The sequence below is a fragment of the Vespula vulgaris genome, chromosome 4 (genome assembly GCF_905475345.1).
Source record: "Vespula vulgaris chromosome 4, iyVesVulg1.1, whole genome shotgun sequence".
Taxonomy (NCBI): domain Eukaryota; kingdom Metazoa; phylum Arthropoda; class Insecta; order Hymenoptera; family Vespidae; genus Vespula; species Vespula vulgaris.
Window position 1 is genome coordinate 355,001 of NC_066589.1, and position 21,412 is coordinate 376,412.

At 37.1% G+C, this 21,412-nt stretch overlaps 1 protein-coding gene across 3 annotated transcripts in view; it reads left to right on the forward strand.

Annotated features, from left to right (window-relative positions):
• Positions 1–21,412, forward strand: part of LOC127063043 (hemicentin-2-like) — a 262,331-nt gene that overhangs the window by 225,643 nt on the left and 15,276 nt on the right. For all 3 annotated transcript variants that reach the window (XM_050992258.1, XM_050992259.1, XM_050992260.1), the window contains exons 3-8: positions 11,090–11,222; positions 14,350–14,558; positions 15,868–15,984; positions 17,201–17,404; positions 17,959–18,110; positions 18,556–18,700. In XM_050992258.1, the coding sequence (XP_050848215.1) occupies positions 11,090–11,222; positions 14,350–14,558; positions 15,868–15,984; positions 17,201–17,404; positions 17,959–18,110; positions 18,556–18,700 (960 nt within the window). The remainder of the gene's footprint in view (positions 1–11,089; positions 11,223–14,349; positions 14,559–15,867; positions 15,985–17,200; positions 17,405–17,958; positions 18,111–18,555; positions 18,701–21,412) is intronic.

The following is a 21,412-nucleotide window of genomic DNA, read 5'->3' on the forward strand; positions in this document are numbered from 1 at the left end:
CTTTGAAACATAAAACATTTTGATAATGCTACAAAACTAACTTTCCAAACTAACTCTAAACTAAAACTAAGAAGGATATATCTCAGCACGTCTAAGAAACAAACGATAAAATATTAAATAAAATACAGAGATACGTATTACGTTCAAATAAATATAATAATTGTAAGAAAACAAAATAAACATAAATATTCTTTGACGGTTAAATGTTGAAAAGCATATACATATACGTCCGTACTTAAATGGATTAATGAACTCCTGAATTTCATTGAAAACCTTATCGTAGCATCGTTAACGAATTGTTCGTGCGGATATAAAGGGAGAAATGATTTGAGAAGTGGGTAGAGGTCCTTGTATCCGTATCCTGAGCGTGACAGAATCCCGGCTCCTCTCTGTTCGTGCTCAGTCCTTTGTAGATCCGTATGTACTTACCTTCGAAGGATTTGCGTGTTGATTATTGTAATACCTAAGCACGGGTTTCGCAACCTTTCTAGGTATATGCATACACGTATTTGTATGTATTATATGTTGATGTGTATCCAAGCACGTATGAAGTATAGTGCGTGATACGCTTTGAAAAGGAGAAAGAGGAAAGAGATTGCGTGAAAGAGGAAGAGAGAGAGAGAGAGAGAAGAAGGGAGAGTAGGTACCTTTACGTGTCGCAGAGTATCACGAAGGGTGGAAGGAAGGAAGGAAGGAAGGAAGGAAGGAAGGAAGGAAGGAAAAGGAAGGGTGGTATAGTAAAGTAAAGTTTGTGAAACATAGGGGAGTACGAAATGAATTCGTACTTACGGAAGCTATAACGCATATGCGCGGCTTTAAGGTAGCTTCGCACCAGGAAATGCACCGAGAGAATAGCTATTGTGTGTGTTACACATGGTAGTCGTGTTCTCGTACCGATTTTGTAACGCATTTACGGTCATCTTTAGTTCTCAAATTAATTCGAGAGAAATAAAGTAACGTTTGGTTAATCAAAGATCTGATGATCTTTAAAAGTTCTAATCGTCTTCCGTATCGTTGTTAGAGATTAAGGACAGAGAAAGAAAGAAATAGATAGATAGATAGATAGATAGATAGATAGAGACAGAGAGAGAGAGAGAGGAATAGGAAGGACAGTACTCACACAAGTAAGAGAAGTACAGACCTCATAGATATAGCTATACCTGGATAGATAGATACGTAGATAGAGAGGGTGAGAGATTTAGTCGATATACTCGGTACAACATGGCGGACCAAGCTACAGCAACACGACCGAATTGCACTCGGAGATTCGTTGCACTTTAGGTAGAAAGAGAGAGACAGAGAGACAGAGACAGAGAAAGAGAACTGTCCTCGAAATAACCATCTCTCTCTTTATCTTTCTCTTTCTCTTTCTCTTTCTCTTTCTCTCCCTCTCTCTCTCTCTCTCTCTTTCTCTCTTTTATAGAAATCGAGCTGAGAGAAATAATTACTTTTTCCCTTTCTCCAAGTACATTCGTTCATCGTTATATACTTATTACAACGAACTTTTGATAAATTCTACATATAACTTTTTTATATTTTTTTTTTCCTTCCTACGTCTAGCTACGTAAAAAGGATCGTTTGAAATCCTATTGGATTTTGAATTCGCTTGCTATTCATCCACGTTACTATTAAAAACTGCTTTTGAAATATGTTTTGTCGTGAATATTTTGTTTTCTACTCGCTTTCGACAGGATTCTTCGGTTTTTCTCTTTATCTCTTAGTTAAATCAACGTTTACAATACTTTTGCATCATACTCATACAAAGTTGCTTTGAATGAAAGAAAGAAAGAGAAAGAGAAAGAGAGAGAGAGAGAGAGAGAGAGAGAGAGAAAGAGAGAGGGAGAACAAAAAAGAAAAATAAAAAAAGAGAGAAAGAGAGGGGAACGTAAAAAAGGAAAAAGAAAAATCGGAGAATGTGCAGTTGAAAAAAAATCTCATAACTCAATTTCCCCGTTTTTAGTTTCTCGAATTCCTTGCTCTCCATCTCGTTGAATTAGCCTCTGTGTTGTAAATTAGTCCCGCTCGTACTTGCATGGCGAAGTAGGTCGAAAGTCATTTTTTTTTAAATATTTTTTTTAACATACGTACATATATATATTTTTTTATATAAATATACATACATATATATATATCTTATATATATATATATATATATATATATATATATATATATATACACACACATATGTACATAACTTTCAACCTTTCCAAGCAATTTCCTGGATTGCGACTACTAGACTTCCACGTACCTACAAACGAAACGTACATACGTAAATCGATTCGAGTAGACGTTAAACACATCCATAAGATTATTTCCCATTCCTGTATAATTCAAAAAAAAAGGAAAAAAAAAGAAAAAAAAAGAGAGAGAGAGGAAAATAATAAAATCCTAAATTGCTTCTAACGATTACTCCTCTTGCAATACGATTAATCCAAATGGAGAAACAAACAATTAACTCGTCGAAACGAACTTTTATTTTTGCACATATCTCTTTTTAAACGAACGAAACAAGAAAAAAGAAAAAGAGAGAAAGAGAGAGAGAGAGAGGGGGGGGAAGAGAAAGAGAAGGGATGGAAGCGACAAGTAATTAAAAATTACCAATCACAAAATCCTCTCGGCCTGCAACTCCACTCAGTCGAAGCAATAATTCGTATTTTCCGGTGGGTTGCACGCGATGAATCCGAATCCACGTAGAATAAGCTCGACTTTCCCTGCGACGTAGAGAAGACCAAAGGGGTTGGGGGTGTAAGGGAGGAAGAGGGGCGCCGGCGCATTTCGTTGCTCGGAATAGAGAAGCTACGACAGAGGAAGCACCCCTTTTCGACGTAACGCAACTCACGTACGTAGGTACGTACGTATGTAGTACGTACGTATGTGCTCACGTTGACGCTCTTCGCACGGGAAAAACATACGTGCACGTAGTTACATACACGTATATAGCCGTATACATATATATATACATACGTATATACATACATATATATATATAGATACATGCATGCATGCATGGATAGATACATACATAGGAATGCATACACATACACGTATAGAGATATAGACGTCGTATACGCGAGATACGTGCACCCCCGCAGTGACGTATGGACAAAGTAGTCTCATTGTCATTCACGTTCGATTGTTTCGAAGTGCACGAGAGGCACCATCTTTTTTCTCTCTCTCTTTCTTTCTCTTTCTTTCCTATTATGCATATCCGTTCATATTTCTGTCCAAGGGCGGCGCATATGGTGCGTCTGCGTTACGCTGAAATACAAAAATAAAAGAAAAAAGAAATAAAAAAAGATTGAACGCGAGAAGAAAGGAAGAAAGAAGAGAAAGAGAAAGAGAAAGAGAGAGAGAGAGAGAGAGAGAGAAGAAAATACTCAGTAGTGGCCTTACTCTACGCGTGATTCTAAAAAATTTCTCTACGCGACACGTTCGTGCCATATGCCATTAATTCGCGTCATTCATCGGACCTAGCCACCACCAGGTGTTGCTCTTATACCGTTACTCCTGATTTCTCGCTTGTGTGGTCGTGGTTTCACCTACCGATAGATTCAAACTACAATTTTCGTTTTCCTATTTCTTTTTTATTTTCCTTTTCTCATTCTTATCGTTCTCAACGCAACTTCGAAAAAATATTATAGCTGAAAAATATCGCTTCTATTATAGAAAAATGTCTCGTATATCGTTGTGCCATCTTTTTCTTTCTAATAATATCTCAATGTGATCTTTCATATTTTCAAACTACCTTCTTGATATTTTGTCGAGCGGAAACGATGTACTTAAAGGAAGCTCGATCATTCAAAGATTGAATAGAACATTTTATTCGATATACGGTATACTTCGGTATTGAGATTTGTTTAGATGCATGCTTAACAAGTATTACAGAAGTCTATAAATCCGTAGAAAATCGAAGAAAGTAATCATGTTGAACATTAACGTAGAATATTTAATATTGCGTCTCTCTCTTTCTCTCTCTCTCTCTCTCTCTCTCTCTCTCTCTCTCTCTCTCTCTGTCTATCTCTGTATGTCTCTAGAGTTCCGGTCACTTCTCCGTTCCAAGTACATGTACCATTTACATAGTTAACTTGGGTCGTGTATGTCCTCGTTTATGGTCAGTAGCATACCTATAGATATAAGTACGACGTATGCGTACGTAAATAGGTACGTTATTATGTACATATGTAGAAGATGCATACCTTTTGGTAAATAATTAACCTAATGTTAAGGAACATAATATATATATATATATAAACACACACACATATGTATGTATACAAACATATATACACACACACACATATATAGATCACGCAGATAGTTTTTTGTATCTTCAAGATCGAAAGAGAGAGAGAGAGAGAGGGGGGAGAGAGAGAGAGAGATAAGAAACGAGAAAAGGATGCTTTTGAAAAAGGCGAACCAAGAGATTTTTATCCGACGCCGAGCCGCTATGATGTTCGTTGAGCTGGAAAGAAGGGTGGAAGGAAGGAAGTAAGGATGGAAGGAAAATGAGGAAGAAAAGGAAAAGAAGAAGGAAACAGGATTATTGTGCATGCGAGACGTTTGAGAATTTCTTCGACGTAAGAGAGGAAGAGGGAGTATGGCAATGGGTTAACGTCACATCTCTCTCGCTCGTTTTCACGCCAAGTTCCATTTGCTTTAAAGATATGGCTCGTCAAATAAATTTTGTTAACAATAAATACATATGGTACGTGTAGAAATAATCATTTCGTAATAGAACGAGAGAGAACGTAGTAATCGTAGAATATGTCGTATTATATATATAAAGCGAGAGTCGTATTTAAGAATAAGATCATGCGTTTAACTTGATTAATCGCAATGCAGTTACATACGAATGTACGCTACGTCGTAATTAACGACGAACGATAATAGTCTGAGTAAATGGTCCAAAAGCGAATTTCAAGCATGAGAAGAGAGAGAATGAATGAGAAAGAGGAAGAGAGAGAGAGAGAGAGAGAGAGAGAGTGAGAGTATATACGTACGTGTATAAGAGCGAGAGAGATGAAGAAGGAAAAGGAAGGAATACGTATATACCCATGTGTAAGAGAAGGAGAGAGAGAGAGAGAGAAGGAAGGAGTACGTATATACCCATGTGTGTATGAGAGAAAGAGAGAGAGAGAGAGAGAGAGAGAGAATGAGAGACTATGCCAGAAGGGATGATACAGGCATCCTGCTATTTATCCTGATGGCGGTGATGTCGTTAGTGGCATCGGAGACATTCGGAGATTACGGTAGAGTGCTCCACTCGATGGTGGTGGAAGTAGTGGTGGTAGTGGTGGTAGCAGCAGCAGCAACAGCAACAGCAACAGCAACAGCAACGAGGGAAGCTCGCCCGTTGCTTTTACGAGGATAATATATCACCGGCGTGTCACTTGTCTTTCGTTTCGAACGGCTTTACCTCGATAACCGCTCGCACGAGAATCGACGCACCCGACGCTCGAACTTGCTATGGGATTATTATTACATAGTCCTGGCTTCCCATCGTCGACAAGGATACGGTGTTGTTGTGGAATGCAGCTAAAAAGTGAAAGACCAAATGGAAGGTCTAAAGGATGAAGGTAAAAAAAGGATGAAGGGATAATAAGAATAGAACGGGTGGTAGTAGCTACGTTCGATGGTTTATGCATATAACTTTTTGAAGAATTTTGATTTATAATAGAAATTTTAGGTAGCTAAAGGAGGGAGAAGAAAAGAGAAAAAAAAAGAAGAAGAAGAAGAGAAAAAAATAAAGGAGTTTTCCGAAGTGCCATCCATCATATTTCGTACTCGACGGCGAGGAAAGAAACTGACGTATTATCACAATGACTCCAGTGAAGTTATACGTATACCCATGGTTACCTATGTATTAATGGCACGAATTATCCCAATTCAAAGCGAATAAAATTCATGCTTCCCGAATTCTAAGGGGAAAGTACTTTCTAGATGATAATAATTCATTCATTTAATTCATCGGTGCAAAGTTTATGTCGAGGCGACGAATACGGGACTAATGATCGCTGAGATAATAGTAAGTCCAGAGAAATGTAGAGAATCTTTCCAGGACAGTAAATGAAACGTGAAACGAGATAAAACAAAGACTGTTTGCCTTATCGACACTGACGGCGAACTTGATAACCTCAGGCTCTCTTTCTCTCTCTCTGTCTCTCTCTCTCTTTCTGTTATACATACGAAACTTCACACATTACAACACATACATATGTAAGTACATAAGTACTAGTATATACCTAACATTCGAGTAATTAATGCGATGCTCCAGAATATTTGCAACCCTCCTCTCTCTCTCTCTCTCTCTCTCTCTCTCTCTCTCTCTCTCTCTCTCTTTCTTTCTGTTATATTTTCATCTTTTAATATTATATTTTTAAATCGGAAAACTCTGACAATCATTTCCTCTTCATTCTTTTCATTCGTAGCTTTGAAAATTAGTTTTAACTCGTCCGATGAACCGATGAAATTACGAGTCCGAAGAAGGAATCATAATAGCCTAGAAAGAAAGGGAATGAAAAGAGGAACCGTTTCTTTTTTCTTTTCTTTTCTATTCTCTTTTCCCTTTCCTTTTTTCTTTCCTTTTCCTTTCTACTTTCAGGAATTCATATTATCTGATAAACTCAGCGGATCCAAGAGTAATTTCAGCGTATGTTTCTTTAGGGTAAGAAACGATGAACTGCGAAAAGCATATTTATATTCGGGCACACAAAAATGTGCGCAAACGTTTCTACGTTCGCGATTTGGACATATTTACGTACGCGTGCATAGAATGAGCTTGTGCGAGCAATAAAGAGAGAGAGAGAGAGAGTAAGAGAATCGCAGAGGGTTAATATTTCTTTGAGGTGCAACGTAGGAGTTGAAAGTTACACATAACCGAATGAATGAGAGTAAGAGAGAGAGAGAGAGAGAGAGAGAAGGAAGAAGAGAGAGTGAGATATTTCGCGTGTTGACTCGGGAGTCGTAATTACTCTTGTTCGACTCAAAGATAGACGGTCTGTGTATTCTCATTGGAGATCGAGATATAGAACGAAATGGATGCGTTGGACGTAGCCAAAATTCACATCTTCTCTCTCTCTCTCTCTCTCTCTCTCTATTTATCTATCTCTCTTTCTACCTCTATCCCTCTTAGTCACTCACTTCGTTTCTGCTCTCGAAAGATCCGAGTGGTACAGAAAAGTCGGATCGAAATCGAAGAAGATTAGAAGGTAGATTCTGCCTTCGGTGAACGAAAGGCGATATAACAGTATTCTTCGTATAACCTCTTTAATTAATAGTTTACTCGGTGATTCATAGTAGATCGAGCCTTAATTGGACGTTATTCGAGTGTCCTCCTATTTACGCCGGCTGTATAAACGAGATATACGTTCTCGCAGGTGACGTTGAATTAATCTCGGTTATCGCGAGGCCACCGTTACCCTCGCTATGTTCTCTCTCTCTCTCTCTCTCTCTCTTACTCTGTCTCCACCTTCGTCGTTCATCCCCTCTCTCTCTCTCTCTCTCTCTCTCTCTCTCTCTTAATCTCTCTTTCTCTCTCTCTCTCTCTCTCTCTCTCTCTCTCTCTCTCTCTTACTTTTATACTCACTATTCGTTCACCAACGTACCGGCTAGCAAGATTCAACTTGATTAACAGAAAATTTTCTGTCAAAAGAATAATTCTTACTCACGAAAGGAGGATGGACGTAATACTCGACGTAGTTATATGACCAAGTACAGAAAGAAAGACGTTACTCACAACGAGTTATGAACTGAATCTGAAGATTTATATAAACTCTCGTATTCACATTCCGTGGAAAAAATAAATAACCGACAATGTCGTCCACCTCGCCAGCGTCCTCACCGTCCTCGTCGTCATCGTCGTCGTCGTCGTCGTCGTCGTTGTCGTCATCGTCGTCGTCGTGGTCGTCCACGTCCACGTCCTCGTCCTCATCTTCGTCCTCGTCCTCGCCCTTAATTTGATTCATATGAATGCGTAATTTTAATAACCGTATTCATGTTACCGAGCTTTCTGCCATTCACGTCGGCTGAATAAACGAACGAAGTGATGATGATGAGAAGAAGGTGGAAGAGGAGAAGGAGGAGAACGAATAGAAGTAGAAAGAGAAGGAAAAAAAGAAAAAGAAGAAGAAGAAGGACGATGCCGGTTGGAAATCTGCTTAAAGATGGTTTTATCCCAACCCAGACGATAAAGATTTCTTTCTTTCTCTTTGACTCTAAATAAAAGGTCATAGACTAGGATCAACCAGCGTCGACTTGTAAAGACTACGTCATAATTTATCCTACAAACGGAATGAATCTTTTTCTTCTCCTCCTTCTTCTTCTTCTTCTTCTTCTTCTTCTTCTTCTGCTTCTTCTGCTTCTTCTTCCTTTTCTACTATTACTTTGTCCAGAGCAAACAAAAATTCTTCCGTGACTACATTTTAATGTTTCCCACGTCAGAAAAGAAGCCGACATTTTGACGTACGTCGTCGAGTCTCATTAAAATGACAAGCATGAAAATTTAAGCACGGCATCATCGAATTCCTTCATCTTCGTTCCCCATTTCATTCCAACCTCGAAAAGTTGGATTTACTTCGATCTTTGGCTCGGCAAGCTAACGAGTAATAATATTCGATGGCTTTTACCACCGCAAACAACCACTTCCGTTTGCTTTTCCTATCATTCCGGATATGCTAAGTGAATTTTATTGGATACTTTAGTATTTCTTTCTCTATCTATCTATCTATCTATCTATCTATCTATCTATCTGTCTATCTATTTATTACTCTTTTTTTATTTTTGCGGATAGGTAACTACTACCGCTGCTACGAATAATCTTATACGAGTTTTTCATAACCAACGCGCTTTTATCTTTCATCGACATAAAATGAGAACGAAGGAAAGAGAAAGAGAGAGAAAGAGAGAAATAGCAAATTTATTCGCTTTACCATGCAAGCAAACCGTTACGATTTTTCTAATCGTCTTTTACAAGCCTACGGAAACACGAAAAGCTCGTGGTTAGCGTGCAAATAAATTCGCGTGACTCACATAATCTCTCCCACGAAATCAAAAGTTCCTAACATTTTGTAGGGGTTAATACGACGTTCTATGGCCAGCTAAGGAAGCATTCTGGTGGTTGTTGAAAAGATCGAGTGCGAGAAATGTCGTCGGTTCTCGATCGAGTCCACTCGATACGAGAACGTAATTACGAGTAATATCTCGATGGTGGTTGAGAGAGGCTTGTTTTTTTTTCCTTTTTCCTTTTTCTTTTTTCTTTTCCTAATTTTTTTACTGTTCGTAATCGCTTTATAAAACGAACGGGAAGAAGAACGAAAATAGAAAAGAAAAAAAAAAAGAAAATAATGGAAATTTCTTCTTAGCTTCAGGATGATTTCTTTCGAATATTCGTGTTAGAATCTCTGAAGCCTTATCGATTTATCAAGATAAAAATGTTCGCTTTTAATGGAACTCCATAAAATCGTTGAAATTTTTCTCGTCGAAGGTATCAAGAATGAAAGAGAGAGAGAGAGAGAGAGAGAGAGAGAGAGAGAGAGAAAGAAAGAGATGAATACACGAAACGTAGTCAAGTCGAAAAGGGAAAGATGAAGAGAAAGAGAGAGAGAGAAAAAGAGAGAGAGAGAGAGAATATCCAGAACAAACGAACGGAACAGAATAGGAACAAAAAAAGAAATACTGAGTCCAGTATCGGTCACCGAACGAACCCGAAGTAAAAAAGTTTAGCAATCGTGTATTCAAATGTAACTCCGTTTTTCGCGAGTAACGTATCGCCTGGGAAAATTTTCCTAATGAAAAAAAAAAAAAAGAAAAGAAAAAAAGTTATGTGATCGTTACGTTACCTCTATGAAAGTTTTCCTTGCATGTGGATATAAAGAACATCGATTTTATTAATTCGACCAACATCATGCGCTTTTTCCTTCTCTTTCAGTGTTTTTTTTTTTTTCTTTTTTCATTTTACTTTTCACTTTTGTTGTCAGAATGATCGTTCTGCAACTATCTCTCTCTTTCTTTCTCTCTCTTTTTTTTTTTTTTACTATATTAGTCGAATATATAGTAATATATGTAGTATCAAATCTGTAGAATATAATTAACTCTAAAATTCAAGCTTTTAGACTCGTTCGATATCTTGGTATACGTATTTTACGTTCAACGAACTCAATCGCGTGCAAGAATAAGAAAAATGTTGAAATCGGATGAAAATCGATGAAAGCGAACGAATCAACGCAACCCATAGAAAAGATATATAATACCTACCTACGTACATATATATACATACGTACGTACATACATATATATATACGTATATACGTACGTACATACATATATAGAAAGTTCCATTATCCAAACTAATTGAGAGAAATACGGCTCTTCTCTCTCTCTCTCTCTCTCTATATATATATATATATATATATATATATATATATATATATATCTTGCAATACACGATACGAAACAAGAACACAAGTATTATTATGATCGAACAAATAATCGATACTTTTTCGTGAAATAAAAAAGGAAAAAAAAGAGAGAGAAGCAAGCAAGCAAGCAAGCAAGCAAGCAAACACACAAACAACGGAATATAGGGAATTATTTTGAATACGTTTAATCACCGATGATATTGTAATTTCGTTTTTAAACAATAATATTGACAACAGAGATATGTATGTACGTGTCTTTCTGAAAGAATAACACGTTTGTACAGAATTTCGAAACGAAACTGCGAGACTAAAGGGTATATACGGATAATCGTAATTCTCTCTCTCTCTCTCTTTCTCTCTTTCTGGTACAACGAAAACGCGCTAGAGAATTGTTTCCGATATTATTCATGTTCACAAATGAAGATTCGTCATGGATGACGAAAGCATTTCGGGAATAAATGCTTTTTGAATTTGCTTCCCCAATGTAAAATTTCAATACGTCATGTATATATACATGTTATCACACACACACACATATATATATCTCTATATATCTATATATCTGTATGTATATATATATATATATATATATATATATATATATATATAGACGTGTTAACTTGATCGTCTCTTAACGATTAACTCAAAAGATATTTCAACTTTGTCATTACAGTGACAATGACGGATGTAGAAGCAGTGGCAGGTGGAAATGCTAAGTTGCCATGCGACGTGGAACCACCGGTCTCCGGGGATAAGCTACATCTAGTTATTTGGTACAAGGAGGAGTCAGACACACCTATATACAGGTAAATTCCACCTTGGCATTTCTTATTCCACTCTAGGTAGTAAGTAAGCAAGAAAAGAAAGAAGGAAGGAAGGAAGAAGAGAGAGAGAGAGAGAGAGAGAGAGAGAGAGGGAGATAGGGAAAGAAGGAATGAAGCTTTGCGCAAGCTAAATCAGCTCTCAACCCATCCTTCCTTCTCTCCAATACCACGATGATAGGGAAAAAGAAAGAAAGTGAGAGAAAGAGGGAGAATAGTAAAAGGACATTGCCGTGGAAAAAGAAACGGAGGAATCCGAGTTCGATCCAATAAGCTCGGTTCCTATAAGACGTAGGCAGGCATGACGAATGAAACAGGGAATTCCATTTTCCATTTTACATCTCAGCATTTCTGATACTCCAAACGAATTTGACGAGTTTATCCACCGTTTCTACTTGTCCTCGTAGACGAAACAATGAAATACTTTAAAAGTAGTCGAGATATACTAGATATAAATAACAGAGCTAGATCTACTGCTGGAAATGATCATCGAGTCGAGACTCTTCCTTGGAAATCGATCGGAAAAGTCGGAAAAGTCGTTGTTGCTTCGACGTTGATGAACGGCCGAAGCGATTCGGCGATCTTTGTTCTTTGACGCGGATCGTTAATCAGTCCAATCGTTCGTGTCCGAACCACTGACCGAGCGTGTAACGGCGGGTACCACCGTGAAACGGACGCCATTATCTACGGAATCTCTCAAGGCTGCAGCATTCGCGCACTCGAGCACGCACCAAAGCGATCCGAAGCGAAGTCAATCGGCGCGTTCGTTCCAATTCCAACCGTAGCAGACTGGAAACTGACCTTAACGATCCCGCTTGGTTCAACGTCGATCCCAGATATTCGATAGTATTCGTTAATTACGATTGAATCTCAAAACGTTCATGATTATTTTCCACTTAGGTTAGATATGTTTCTTCCTTCTATCGATATACCGTCTGTTTACAAAGTTCCGAGACTGGATTAATAAAAAATAGAAAAATGTTTCGATGGTTCAGGTGTTCTCCACTTGAGTACAATGCATAAAACGTTCATACAACCATGTGAAACTATCAGAAAAATCCTTCTTTAGGATGTTCTTTAACGAATTTCTTCTTGATAAACGACAATGCATTCGCTCACACGACTGCAGTTGAAATGATTTTTAGCGAAAAAATAAGAAGTACGTTTTCAACCATTCTCCATATTCATCCGATTTGATCGCAAGTGACTTTATTTTATTCCCCAAAATAAAAATTCACTTGAAGGATCAACGCTTTGACGACATTATCGACATTCAAGCTACTGTGACACGCGAGTTGAACAATATCTCAAGGACTTTTCTGATAATTTCACCATGTATGAACATTCGGTACATTGTACTCAAATAGGAGAAGACTATGTAGAACATCTGAACCATTAAAATCGCCATTTTAATGTTTCTTTATTTTTTATTAATCTAGTCTCGGAAATTTTTGAATAAACGATGTATATGCTTCCTCGATGTAAAATTTCAATACACCATATGTATATATATATAAACGTGTTATCTATATATCTATACATCTATGTATATATACTTGTGTGTGTATATATGCATATCTAAATGTAATAGTTGCATGTGTATCCATGTACGATGGAAACGATTTAACTTTTACATGGTTCAAATTTCAAGTTATTCCAACTTTCTAAGTATAAAGAGATTAATCTGTGTACCTACGGGATCGAACGAAAATAATCCTTTGATCGACATAGAACATCAGGATACAAAATTGTGGCAGTGCGGTATTAATTGAAAGTTCCTGTAACAAGATTATCAGAATTTAATAATGCACACACGTGACGGTTATGTTAATATTCCTGTATATCTCCAATGGTCACACTTATCCTTTGTCCTTTTCGCCATTGCACAATTTTTCTTTTTGGAAAAATCGATGGATAGAAAAAGATAAAAAAGAAAAGGAAAAAGAAGAATTTCACGAAACGATTAAAAGGCGATTCGAGTAGTATAGAACGTTAATTAATTATCTCGTCGAATAAACGAGGATAAAGATCCGAAGAAAGGAAATTGTTAAAAGGTGTCGATCGTTACGAAGACAGCAACGAGGAGGAGGACGAGTTTCTTTTAATTGCGATACTGTAACAATGAAACTTTTATTACGATATTTTACGATGTTCTCCGAGTAACCACGCAAAAACGTCGACAGTTAGAAAAAAAAAAGCAGATATGTACGTAAGTACATACTTACTTGCTTACTCTTCGCGCACTTTGAACACGTAACTAAAACAAAGCTCCCGTAGGGTTTTCTTCTCCTATAGAAAACTTATAGTCGTTTGAAAGTTGACCACCGAAATAGAGAGTACAAGCCAACCTGCGGCTAGAAACGCCATAGTTTTTACCAAATACATACCCGTTACTTGCCATAAATCCGACTCTTATATTTTCGCTCGCTGGCGCCTGCCTCCCGTGGTTCCTACCATGTTATTTATAATACGCCAGCTCGTTCTCTTTTTCAGCACCTTTTTGGTACATCTATATATGTACGTACGTATATATGTATGTATATACCTATATGTATATATGTATATGTATATATATGTATATACAAGATACATATGTGGATACTACACGTATATCCTCTATTATCCGAATTTATTATTATCGTTATTACTATTATTATTGTCGGTTAGCAGCGTATAGGTCAGAGATATTAGGATACGCGTTGTACGAACTATAGCTTTAAATCCTTCGGAGACACTCGTGTCTCGCGATATACTGGAGCCAATTAACGATCGTTCCGTTAAAAAGTTCGGTTCGTTTCTCGGTAGCGTGTTTCTCGAGTCGTTTTCTTCCACTCTTGATCGTCGATAGTAATGTAACAGTTTTACATTTGTTGGTAGCTTCGTAATGAGTTTGTGTTTTATCTCTCAATAAATGTATACGTATACATACATATACACACATATCGCAAATAATTTACATATAGTCTTATGCGTATATAAATATATATATATACATACATATACATCCACATACATACATACATATATACATAAAAAATTTGTGTACATACATATACATATTTATATAGAAGAAGATTTACGTAAAAATTCATTTTGCGTGATTTAATTGCAGTTTCGACACGAGAGGAAGAAGTACATTGGAACAAGGAAAACATTGGCAGGATCGAAGTCTCGAAGGACGTGCCTCCTTCCGTCATTCCGAGGTACCAGCTAAACTCACGCTCGAGAACGTTCGCGAGAGCGACGCGGCCGTGTACAGATGCCGGGTCGATTTCAAACAGTCACCTACGAGGAACAGCAAAGTCAATTTTACGGTTATCAGTGAGTATCTAGATAGGCGAACAGACAAACAGACAGAGAGAGAGAGAGAGAGAGAGAGAGAAGAAACAAACGCTTAGTGGTCAAATCGAGTTGTCGAGAAACTTGTTGTCCGTATACCTTGTTCACTTTCGAGACTTTGTTCGCTCTACGATGCATTGAAAGAAGAGAAACCATTCGATATGTTTGTTTTCTCCTTCTCTCTTTCTCTCTATCTCTTTCTCTTTTTCTGTCTGTCTACCTGTCTATCTGTCTATCTGTCTATCCATCTGTCTGTCTATCTCTCTCTTTTTTTCTTTCTCTCTCTCTCTCTCTCTCTTCCTCTCTTTCTCAAAACCGATATGGATCTAAACGTTTGTCGAAAGTTCGTAAATGTCAAGTAAATGTCCCTATAGATATTTCTTCTCGATTTAACGTTGATTTTTAATTAAACTTTCATGCAATCATCGGAAAATCGAATCTATCTAAGAACGTCATCGATTGAAAAGGGGCCGACGAACCACCTTGTTCATAAATCTGAACGAGCTAACAAGTCCGCGTAAGGTCGAACGAACTTGTTCCCTTTCTTCTTACTTACTTACTTACTTTACTTTTTTTCTCTTTCTTTTTTTTTGTTCTTTCTTTTCTTACTTTCTTTCTTTCTTTATTTCTTCCTTTATTTCCTTCCTTCCTTCCTTCCTTCCTTCCTTCCTTCTTTCTTTCTCTTGAAACTTTTGCTCGACGTCCATTAATTCACGCGCACGCGACAACGACGAGGAGAACGAGGAACGTAAGTCCGTTTTAAAACTTGATCCCTCTTTCTTTCTGAAACTCCCGTGTCATGAGAAAAGGGTAAGGAGAAAGCCGAGAAAGAGATAGAGAAGCTAAAAAGAAAGAGAGAGAGAGAGAGAAAGAGAGAGAATGTCATCCACCGTGTGATGGCAAAAGGTTAGATGGAAGTAAAACTAGCTTTTTCTCTCTCTCTCTCTCTCTCTCTCTCTCTGCCTCTCTCTTTATTTCTATTTCTCTCATAGTCACAAATTGTAGAGATGATTCCGCAATAAGACTTAACAGAAAAGAAAAAAAAAGAACGGAAGGAATAATGAAAAAAAAAAAATAATAATAAAAAAAAAAGAGAGAAAGAGGAAGCAATTCATCGCTTGATTCACCTCGAGTTCCTCATCGTTTACTTTTCGACGTGACAGAAAAAGAAAGAAAGAAAAAGACCGAGAGAGAATAAAATAGAGAGAGAAAAAAGACAAAAGAGAGAGAGAGAGAGAGAGAGTGAGTGAGAGAAAGAACAAAGGTGTTCTTATTGTGAAAATAATTGCAGTACCACCGGAACAACTTAGCATATTGGATGAAGATGGAGGATCTCATATTCCCCATTACATTCTTGGCCCGTACAGTGAAGGAGCATCTCTCAATATTACCTGTGTCGCCGCCGGTGGTAAGTTCTCTTACATTTTTATTTATCAATTTACTTGCCTATAGATATTCGTGCTATTTACATAACTAAAACGGCAGCCCGTCGTCCTTTTAAACACGTTACACGTTCATTTACAATTTTATTATTCGATTTGATCGAGTTCGATTAAAAAAGCAAAAAAAAAAGAAAAAGAGGGAAAAAGATGGAGAGGAAAAAAAAAGAAGGTGAAAAACGCGAACTAAAAAAGATAGATCGCAGGTTATTAATTTAACGAAATAAATCATAAATTTTTTAATAGGTGTTTTATCCTCTATAATATCTTTTGTTAATATGACGTCATAAGTTATCGAGTTTGACGTTTCACTTTTCATTTAGTATCATCAATCATTTCGACATATTCTTCGCATAAATCGATCGAGAGAAATATAAATGTTAAATATCGATGAAGAAATATTAAGGATAACGTTAACTGAAGAAACTAAAAACGAGAAATCGAATATTAAATATGAATAATACGAAAGGAAAAAAAAAAAGCGTGTTCGCGTATTTAATGGGAAACTTTGAACGGTGGGGCGAAGCAAGGCGGAGTGGAAGGGTAGTAAAGAGAGGAGGGATGAGTAGAATTTATCGTATCATCGTTTCGAGCGTTTCTCAGACCTTATAGCATTTCCGTGATTAGCAAGAAGCTAGTATCATCTGCTTAAGAAGATTATTAACTTTTCTTCAGCGCGCATCTCTCGACAACCGGATCAGAAGAATTCGAAAAAAAAGAATAAGAAAAAAAGAGAGAGAGAGAGAACGGAGAGTTAAAGAGAGAATAGAAGAAAACGTCGAGAAGATTGCGACTTAATCGTCTTTCGTAAAAGAGTCTGGAGAATTATCCGGCTGATCGTTTATTATTTCTTTGACGAAGAATCCTTTGCGTTTCCGTTTCTCTTGAACGTTGTAGTGATTTTTCTTTCGACGATATCGAATGTCCCTTTGATTCGGGAAACGTTAACATGCGCGAAAGGAATTTGATGAGTGAAACGTATCGTGAAGCGTAAAGAGAAAGAGAAAGGGAGAATCTTTGATATCGTCCACAAAAGTGGGAGAGGAGAGGTATTAAAAGGGCGTGTACGTTGGAAAGGACAATGGACGGTAGGAAAACCGCAAGGGCGAACGCATTCACGTTCCCTTTGCTACCGGAGTAATAGTCGTGTTTTATACGACTTTGTCAGCTATCGCGATTTTCCAGGTCGACCACCGCCACGAGTAACGTGGTGGCAGGAGAACGCCCTTTTGGACGACACTTACGAGAGCGTAGGCACCAAGAGAGTACGGAACGTTCTAAGACTGGAAAAACTCAGTCGTAAACATTTGCATACGATTTTGACTTGTCAAGCATCGAACAACAACATGGTCGCACCGATATCCAGCTCGGTTACTCTCAACATGAATCGTGAGTTACTTCTTTCTTCGTTTGTCTATTTGTTTTTTACTTTCTTTCTTCTTTCCTTTGCATTTTCTTTCTCTCTCTCTCTCTTCTTTTTTCTTTTTTCTTTTTTCTTTTTTCTTCTTTCCTTTGATTCCGCTGTTTTATATCAACGCGTGCTTTTTCTTTTTTTCTTTCTTTTTTTTTTCTTTTCTTTTCTTTTCTTTCTTTCTTTTTTTTTCTTTTCTTTTCTTTTCTTTTTTTCTTTTTTTTCTACATACTTTCCTCTTTTTTCTCCTTCTCATGCTCATTAAATTGATGCAATTTATGTACAATATCTGTCCGACGACGTGTATAACACGAGTACACGATGCTAAAAGGGCAGATAACAGTGGACGACACTTTCAGAAGGAATTAATGCAACGAATCAAGTCGGTAAATTAATTGTATCGCAAGCGGTAACGTTAATGAGCGTTACTTGCCTTGAGTATCTTGGCTCGTAGAAATATATACGTCCTTGCATAATTTAGAACGAAACGTTCTTCCGTGGTAACCTCATGCTCAGGACACACGTGTTTCAGTGAAGCCACTGTGGGTTCGTATGCAAGGAGAAAACCGTCCATTTAGTGCCGGTACCACGTACGAGATAGGATGCGAGGTTGTCGGGGCCAGGCCAATGCCGAAAATCACCTGGTCCAAGGGGAGCATAGCGCTTAGGAATACGAGACAAACGGTAAGCGATCGAATACGATCTTTTAATTCGAAAGATTTATAAGAATTTTAGATATATATATATATATATATATAAAATCGAAGAAAATTTTTCTTTTATCTTACGGTCGATCGTTCTTCGTATAATTAAATACCTATCTACACCGTAAATCTTTGAAGGGCTGACAAGTTTTCGAACACGATGAGATCCCCCTTTGATCAAAATCCTGATACGTGAGCGACGTTCACGATAAAGATACTTTTCGATCGATCGGTGAAACCTTGTCAGGGAATAAAATGAAGTTCTATTAAATATAAAAGCTCTTTTCTTCTTCTTCTTCTTCTTCTTCTTTTTCTTCCTTCTTTCTTTCTTTCTTTCTTTCTTTCTTTCTTTCAAAGATTCTATCGGAGAAACGCGAGGAAATCCCCCGACAAACGGTTTCACTATGAAATATATCCTTCTACAGGTGAGTCCCGACGGCAATACGACGACGAGCATGCTAACGTTCGTGCCAAGCATCGAAGACGCCGGAAAATTTCTCTCCTGCAAGGCCAGCGTACCGGATATCACGGATTCAGAAATGGAAGACGGATGGAAGCTCGACATATATCGTAAGCGTTTCTCGATATTACACGCGTTCTTCGTTCACTCGTTCATGAAATCGACGGGCGTCAGATTAAATCTCGGATGTAACGTAAGGAACGTTGGAGATCGGGATGATCTTTTACTTTCGACGAGCTACGAGCGGGATAACGATCTCGGACGATGTGCGTCCGTGATTGGGGAGAAAAAAAAAGAAAAAGAAGAAAAAGAAGAAGAAGAAGAAGGACAGAGAGACAAGAAAGAAAGGAACGAGACGTTTACGTTGAAACGCTAATTAAACCTTTCGATACGGCGTCTCGCGAATACTCTAGCGGATAAGTAAGAGAGATCGGCATGAGTTAATTTGAAAGACGGTATGTCGGTGTCTCTTGATAAAGATCGTTGAGAGAATCTCTTGGAACGTCGTGAATGCAGAAAAGTCGTGAAGAAGAAAAAAAAAGAAAAGAAAAGAAAGAGTAGGAGACATTGGTACGAAAACGCAGATACCGCGGCATTTATGGTAGTCGTGTGTCATGTAAAGTAAAAAAAGAAGAAAAAGAAAAAAGGAAAGAAAAAAGAGAGAACGTATGTACGTATATAAATTTAAGACGTAGATGGTTATCGGATATCTCGTAAAGTTGCTTCGCGAAGGGACAATTTCATGCACGATTTCGCACCCATCGAGATATCGAAATCCTCCAAGCGTATCTTACCTATCGAATTTAAGATAAATTATATTGTATATCGAACGACGGTGCCTCGTTTCGAAATCGTTAACTCTTTCGTAGCTTCGAACGTATTTTAAATGCCTATTAAATTAGAATTACGTCTTGTGTTATTGAATTATTTGCTGGGTCCCTTGCTTCACCGAGTTGCACGATTTTCTAGTCGAACAATAGACTGCACTATCTTGTTCTTTTTCTTCTTCCTTTTTTGTTTCCTTTCCGTCATTCCATTATAGGATTTTCTTTCTTCTTCTTCTTCTTCTTCTTCTTCCATGTCTTTCTTTACCAACATTATCCGCTAATGTTGGTAACAATAAAAAAGAAATAAAAAGAAGGAAAGCAAAGTAACAAAAAGGAACAGCAAAAAGGATCCAAGATGATGCACCTGTAAACAAGTCTCTCTGTAGAATCTCGACGGCAGTGATAAAGAAAAGAAAATGGAAAAAAAATATGATCAAGGTTAACAAGAGAAAGGGAGATGAAAAGAAATTGTCAGTTCTGAAAGGACGGAAATAGAGGGATATAGAAGAACCGATGAGAGAGAAAGAAGGGAAAGAGAGAGAGAGAGAGAATCTTTGCTCGTAGATCGGGTTATACCATTAATTTCCGCGAAACCGCACCGATTTCCGGCGTAAACTCTACCATCAACGGGGAACTTTTATATTGGATTCGCGAAATAACGGGCATTGATCTTCGTAGAACGATGCGGAACGATGCCTATTAATAATATCGTTGTTCGTTCGTTCGTTCGTTTACGTGCTCAAATCGAAGACCATTTGGACAATCAATTCTAACTACATTCTACCAGTATATCCTTACATGAAATGTATCTATGTGTGAATGTGAAACAAGAAAAAAGAAAAAGAAAAAAGAGAGAGAGAGAGAGAGAACAGAAAAATCGCAAAGATTCGCAAGAAAATCATTTTTCACGCCCGAGTCAAATTATTTTACTCGTCCCGGTGAATTCAGAATCGGTATATTCTCGTTAAGCCGTGAATAGTCTCCACGCAAACAAAGGTAATCCGCTTATTTATCGTTTATTTATTCGCTAACGCCAACGAAAATGGCCGAACGTTGAAACTCCTTTTAATACCGAATCTCGGAGCATGTATTTTTCGATACGCATGCGTTCGTTTCCGTCGTATTCTCACCTGAGTGCGTTTCGCCATCAAAGAAGCAACGATGATAGCAAAACCGGGAACTAGTTGTTTTTGTCAAAAATTTAACGAATTAAAAGTTTCTTCAAAATTTCACTACTGCGATATTTTTTCATATAAATTAAAAGTTTCTGTAGGTTTTTGTATTAATATTAATTTAGGATCGATTTTGAAAATCTGGATACAAAGCTGTTAACTTTTCGTAAATCCTTAAAGTACATAAATACGAATTATTCATGAAAAATTTTTCTATGATATTTTTTCTTACGAATATATTATTATAAGCTAGATTGATCTTCGTATTTGCATATATTTAGGGTCAATTTAGTAAATTGAAAAGCAAAGTCGTAAACTTGCGAATCCTGAAAGTGCATAAATACGAAATACTCTTGATAAATTATATATGATATTTTTTCTTACGAATATATTATTAAAAGTTAGATTGATCTTCATATTTTTGTATATTGAGGATCAATCTAAAAAATTGAAAAACATTGGTTGAAAAGTTATGAGGTATGAAAGTACATAAATACGAAATCTTCCTACAAAATTTTATGTGATATTTTTTCTTACATATATATTATTAAAAATCAGATTAATCTCCAAATTAGTATATGTCTAGAATCAATATAGAAAATTGAAGAGTGAAAATATATCTAAAATTATCGATCTTGAAAATACATAAATACGAAATCCTCATGAAAAATTATATATGTGATATATTTATTTACGGATATATTATCATATAAAAATTAGCTCGATCTTCGTATTTGCATACAATTACGAACAATAGAGAACATTTGGAAGTATATTTTATTAATTCGTAACTACATAAATATACTCTGAAGTTACATAAATA